Raw genomic sequence first — 6,422 nt, 5'->3', positions numbered from 1 at the left:
GCAGAGACAGGACCATTTATTTTGCCAAATTTTCATACAGCACCTGGGAGATCTCAGTCTGCACCTGCAGCCGGGGGCACAAGTGTATGAAGGCATGACAGCAGCCCAGGCATGGTGCTGGAGAGAATGGCCAGGGGCATCCCAGCAACCATCGGCACCAGGAGAATGAGCCATGACTGTATGTTATAGAGCTCAGTGCCCAGGGTGGGCCTCTCCCCACAGAGCCCTCTGGAAGAGGGGAGTATGGCAGGAGTAGAGACAATAAGATCGGGGGGGGGGGGGGGGAGAAGGATAACATTCCCAGCAGGTAAGAGGGGACTAAGTGGGTTCTATTGCCTCACCACAAAGGCTGGAGCAGCTGCATGTTGACATATGGGCTCCAGTCCCCCTAAAAGCCAAGTTGAAGGCACCATAATTAGTGGGGGTCTTGCCCTGGAACCCAACTGTAAACATGCCATCATGGGATCACTGCCCATTGCAGAACCCAGTTCTGCAGGGACACAGAGGGCAGCTCCAGCCGGCAGGAGGTGCATGGCATGGAAGCCCAGACAGTGTGTGCGCATGTGGGGGGGGGGGGGGAAGAAGAGGGACTAGGTGGGTTCTACTGTCTCAGCAATGGGAGCCATGGCCAGACAGCAGCCTAGACCTGCTAGCCAGAACCCACCCTATGCCCAGAGCAGAAAACTTCCCTTATTGACCAGTGGGGCTGCCAGTACTGGCCAGCCGCTCAGAGCAGGGCCAGGAGAGCAGGCGGCAGCAGCAGAGCCCACAGAACAGGAGAGGTGTCTGCCCCATTCTGGGCATAGTACTTGGCCACGGCCACGTTGGGGTTCCCGTGGGCCGGGTCGAACCACATCTGGATGCAGCGTCCACCACCCCGGTGCTCCTGGGTGTATTTGTAGGAGTTGGACCAGATCTTCTCACACATATCGGCCGGCCGGGGGAAGACATACCGGAACGGCCGACACCTGGAGCCGCGGGGGCAGCGGTTGGTCCCTGCAGGAGGAGAAGAGAGGGCGGCAGTGAGCAAGCTGTGGCTGGATGCCATCTAGCAAAGCTTCCCCATGTCTGGATGCCAAGCACCTGCTGGTGCCAGGCTACTGCCTGAGCTGGCAACAGCCCAGCCGGCTGTGGCTGAAACTTCTCCCCAGCCAGGTGAAGTGCAAGGGCTGTAGCCACGCCCCTCACAGCCTGGATTGACCCCTGGCTGCACCAACAGATGGAGGCTAGTAAGGATAAGGAACCTGCTAGGCAGGGAGCCCTGCAATGCAGCCTGAGCCTTCTAGGCCTCCATCATCCCAGACCTGTGCTGTATGTATTCCCACAACCCTGGAGGGCAGGGCTGTTCCCCCCATGGCACAGCTGAGCAATGGAGGTACAGAGACTGAACCACTTGGCCAAGAGCACAGGGTGTCAAACAGAGCAGGGTTCACCAACATATACTGGCAAGGCCCAGTACTCACCATGACAATACTGTGCACCCCCTAGTCATGAATGCATCTGTACAGGACATACAGTATTGCAGGGCTGTGAGTGTAACTCAGCTCTGTTCACACATAAGGGTCCCCTAAGTGCAGCAAAGCTGCCTTCAGCCTTGGCACTAGCAAATAGAGCTTGTGAGGGGCAAGATGCTATCCGTGTCTAAGGCCTGGGGCAGAGCGCAGCCAGCCATCAAGCCAAGGCACCGTGAGGCTGGTGGGTGGGGCCCTAGAGACAAGTGGAGGGGATAGTAACTCATGAAGCCATGCTGGCAGTCGAATGGCCCCTTATGCGAGAGCAGGCACGCTGCACAACTCAAGAACAGCTTTGCAGGGGGGGCAGGAATGTCTGTTCTGCAGCCTGCATCTTTAGAATCCTAGAGCTGGGACCCACAAGAGTCCAGGCTGACCCCTGGCAAAGGGGCAGGACCAGTTGTGGCCATGCCTTTGGCTTGCGGTCTGGCCTCCTGAACATTTGGAGAGAGAGAGAGGTCAGCCTGGGGGCTGCCCCCTTCACTCAGTAGCAGGGACTGAGCCCCATTCACCCCTCGGCCTGCTTAAGCTACACGGGCCATCAGTGGGATCTCAGTGTGCAGCTCTCCCAGCCAGAGCCTTCTGCACATCACTAGGGGAGACCCATTTTATACTCTGGCTCTACCCTGGGACTCTGCTGCTGTGCCCTCCTGTGATCCCTGCCTCCCATCCCCTGCCCTAACGGCAGGACCCAGCATTCCCTAGACCATCCATCCCTGATAGACATTTATGTCACCTGCTCTTAAATATCTCCAGCGACGGAGAGTCCACAACCTCTCTAGGGAACTTATTCCAGTGTTTAACCCCCCTGACAGGTAGGAAGTTTCTTCTAATGTCCAACCTAAACCTCCCTTGCTGCAGTTTAAGCCCATTGCTGCTGCTTCTATCCTCAAAGGCCAAGGAGAACAATTTTTTCCTCCCTCCTCCTTTTGACGCCCTTTTAAATACCTGAAAACTGCTGTCTATTTCCTGGCCTCAGCACCATCATGGGCCCCACTGAAGATGTCCCTGGAAGCTGTGCAGAGGGCCTGGGCCATGGGGGTAGGGCAGAAGGGGCATTCCCACCCACTCCCCTCACTGACCTGCAGTCCAGTTCCAACTCTTGTGCCAATTCTCCTTGCAGGTGCGGGCGTCCTTGCAGTCCTCCCACCACTGCTCGCAGTCCTCCTTGCACAGCGGCACGTGGAGGATCCTCTGCCGGCGCCAGCTGCTGCCCACCTGTGAGCATGAGGCTGGGACATCAGGAGCAGCATATGGGAGTGACAGACATTTCCATCCCCCCGACCCCATCCCCATCTAGTGCCACTGCAAGGAGCCAGTGCGAGTCCCAGCAGAGCCAGGTCCAGGCCCCAGCCTCCCGGCACCCCTGAGCAACAGGCCACCCATGCAGGCTGCTCAAGGAAGAGCTGTTGGGCACAGGTAGGGTTGCCAGATGGTCTCCCAAGAGATCCTGGACTCCCCTCCCCCTGCCAGGCTTCTGACGCGACCAGAGGCACCCAGCAGTGATTGTGACCCTGCCTCCCAGCTGGGCCTCCCAGAACCCTGGTACAGAAGCCTGGCGGGGGCGGGGGTGGCCCACGTCAGGCTTCCGTCCGGTGCCCAGCTGGAAAAAAGAGTCAGATACAGTAGACACTGCACATGCCCAGTATTCGGATTTTTTTTTTTTTTTTTACTGGGCAGAGAGCTCAAATACCGGACTATCCGGTAGGGTACCGGACACCTGGCAACCATAGGTGCAGGGGTGGCCCTAGACTAGCTGCCAGCAACTGGCACCCTAGGCAAACCACGCAGTCAGCCCCCCCCCCCCCACAAACCCTGCAATGATATTGCACCACCATTTGGCACCCCATTTAACTTAGTTCATCTATATGGACTGGCTGTCCCTGGTTGGGTGTATTGCACAGCTCTGGTCAGGAGCAGCATCTGTGCCCTTAGCTGTCCCCTGCTAGACACCCCACCTCACACTAGGGCAGCGGCAGCCCCAGACACCCCAGCCCTGCGGGTGTGCTCAGCAGAGCTCTGCATTGCTGCGGGGCTCCAGACAGCAGGGGGGCAGGAGCCAAGGGTGCTGTCTGGGGAGGGAGAGGAAGGAGCTGTTCCTCAGTGCAGCTTCCCAAGCTCTGAGCCCTCTGAGGGCCTGTCCCACCCACAAGTCACGGGCCCTGGCTGGACACAGGCTGCCACCAGGGAATTGAACTTAGCGCCTACAGCTGCAAGAGCACCAGGCCCAAGTGCTCAAGCTGAAGGAGCAAACTGCTGGGCCCTGTTGCAAGAGGGAGCCGTGAGCAGCCCAGCAAGTCAGGGCTCTCCCCCACCCAGCCCCTGCCCCTGACCTGGTGGATCCAGGGCCCTAGGTTGGGCGAGCACTCGTACAGACACGTGTCCTGGATGAAGTGCTGCCGGCACTTCTCGGGCATCACTCCGCAGTGGTGCCAGTTGAAGCTGTACAGGTAGGACTGGTCCTTGTGGGCCTCTGTGCTGGTCTGGGCCGTGCAGCAGGCGTTGTCTTTCCACGGGGTGCACTGAACAAAGAGACAGGTCCACAGGGGATTCAGGGCCGGGGAGGGACGGGGGACACAAAGCAGGATGCTGTGGGCACAACAGCCTCACTGGCCTCTAGTGGCCATGACTAGCCAGCAGCCCCCATTGCCCAACAGGCTGGAGAAAAGCTTTGACTGTGTTCGTAAGGACGTACCTGTTGCCACGGTCCTAACCGGGCTGAGATCTCTTGGGACTCAGAGCCCCAACCCACCTTCAAACCAGCCAACCCTACAGGGACAGGGTCATCCCTTGGGTACCTCTACCAAGGGTCACAGTTGGCCTGGGCTTATTGGGTTGCTGTGACAGAGATGGGTTTTGTTCCGAGCCCCAGGATGCTGACACCATGACCCTGCCTCAGCCTGCTAGAGCAGAGGAGAGCAGACCCAATCCTTCCCTTCCCTCCAGCCCCCTGCACCCTCAGAGGCCCCAGAGGAAGGGACAGGCCTGCTGGGAAGGCAAGGCAAGACCAGGTGACTCAGTCATTTGTCCCTCAGCTCACGGCAGTAGGGATCAGACTGACACGTGTCAATAGGACAGGACTGTACCTGTCCATGCAGCACCCCCTCCGGGCCCGGCTGGGTTTTGTGGTGCTTGGCATCCATGCACATGTTCAGCACCGATTCCTTCGCAGCAACAGCTATGCAGGCCACCAGCAGCCCCAGCACGACCCCCAGCACCGCCATCTCCCTGCAGAGAGAGGTGAGCGTGGAAGAGGGGACCTGGCTGCCTTCGTTAGAATGGGCACCGCTCGTGTGCAGCTCTGAGCATGCCCAGGCAACAGCATCTGCTGCTCTGCAGAGCCAGGAGAGAGGCCACCAAGCCACCTGATCTACTAGCAGCTCTTCCACTCTGAGCATCTACCCTGGCCCCAGCACCTCTCCAAACCCGACCCCCGCTCGGCCAATTCGCCATGGAACACTAGCTAGGTGCTCTGAGCGGAGCGCCCATGTTCCCACCCCAGCTGCCAGGTCCTCTCCTGCTACCCATGGGTGCTCCTATGCTGCACCCTTTGCATTAGCCAGGCATACAGAGCCAGACACTGGCTGCCAATCGCTTCCTCTGGGCTGTAGCCAAGGAGTCACAGCAACTACCCTGGAATTTGCACCTGGCCAGCCAGCACCAGAGCATGGCATTAGACACCCCTTAGCTTGTATTTCCTCCCCCTACCTGAGCTCCATGTTCTTCCTGCCAGATTACTGCTTGCTGGCTACCTGCTCTGGTGAGTACTAGCCAGCTGGAGCAGGGGGAACAGAGCAGTCAGTGACACACTAGCATAGCCTGGGGCTGCCCAGACCCCAGGTGTGAACTCAGCAGCACACAGACCTGCTATCAGCCACCAGACAGAGTCATTTCAGGTCACTGGACTCTTCTCCCCCCACAAGACTGCAACAGCCCCTAGAACAGTGGTTCTCAACTCATTTCAGGCCACAGACCAATCAAAAAATAGTCATGGACCTTTTTTTAGGCTGCATGTGCTGACAGATTCAGGTAACTCCCAGTCACACTAGCCCAAAATTTCTCTATGGTAGTCACACCATGTGACTTTGGACGATGTTCCTGTGGACCACCAAAAAAAGTCACCATAGACCACCTGTTGAGAACCACAGCCCTAGAAGGTGGAAACTGACAAGAGGCCCTGCATTACTGGATTGTAACATCCCTTCCTTGATCTCCTCATTAGAGTCCCCCCCCCTCCCCACAAGCAGGTTCCTCCACCTTCAAGTTGTATCCTGTAACACAAACCACATAGTAGCACCCACTACTGCAGTATCTCCCAGAGGCTCTCCCTACCAGAATGCTACCTGCATGCCTAGCACAGCAAGGCAGACACCACTCACACTGCTAGAAGGTAATTCACTCCCCTCCGGACACAGAGCTAAGCACAGTTATACCAGGAGGAACCACTTGAACTCAATTGAATAGAACAAAACCCTTCCTTCAGCTGGTAGACTCCTGGAGTCAGGTTAAATAGTCCAGCCCCTTCTCCAGCCACAGGTGTGAGCTCTTCCAACCAACCAGGTGAAGGAGCCTTAATTGTAACCAGTGCTGGTTACCTGTAAAGTACCAGTTTCCATCAGGTGCACAGAGCTCTGAGTGCCTGTGGGAGGCAGGGAGCATGGTCCCGTTAGGATCCTAAATTCAGCCACTTGAATTTCCGGAAAAGCACTGACGATCTCATGTAAAATCATCAGTGCTTTTCCAGAAAAACTATGCTGCTCCCGTTCGGGCAAAAGTCTTTTTCCGAAAGACTTTTGCCCAAAAGGGCCAGTGTAGACAGCATAGTAGTGTTTTCTGCAAAAAAAACCCCGATTGCGAAAATGGCGATCGGGGCTTTTTTGCGGAAAAGCGCGTCTAGATTGGCCACGGACG

At 57.3% G+C, this 6,422-nt stretch overlaps 1 protein-coding gene across 2 annotated transcripts; it reads right to left on the bottom strand.

Moving 5' to 3' along the window:
* On the bottom strand, positions 1-6,027 carry LOC102448517 (folate receptor alpha-like). 2 transcript variants are annotated; one of them, XM_075919638.2, is made up of 5 exons: positions 5,891-6,027; positions 4,598-4,739; positions 3,845-4,033; positions 2,594-2,729; positions 1-996 (listed from the first exon to the last, which is right to left on the bottom strand). In XM_075919638.2, the coding sequence occupies exons 2-5, from the start codon at positions 4,733-4,735 to the stop codon at positions 728-730; spliced, it is 732 nt and encodes a 243-aa protein (XP_075775753.2). In that variant the 5' UTR covers positions 4,736-4,739; positions 5,891-6,027; the 3' UTR covers positions 1-727. The 2 variants fall into 2 exon arrangements, with proteins under 2 accessions (XP_075775753.2, XP_075775754.2); XM_075919639.2 differs by having other exon boundaries at positions 5,855-5,992.
* Positions 6,028-6,422: the final 395 nt, after the last annotated feature.

Source organism: Pelodiscus sinensis, chromosome 1 (assembly GCF_052426305.1).
Source record: "Pelodiscus sinensis isolate ZL-2025 chromosome 1, ASM5242630v1, whole genome shotgun sequence".
Lineage (NCBI taxonomy): Eukaryota > Metazoa > Chordata > Testudines > Trionychidae > Pelodiscus > Pelodiscus sinensis.
Note: the sequence above shows the minus strand (reverse complement) of the source record. Positions and strands in the feature narration are given on the sequence as shown.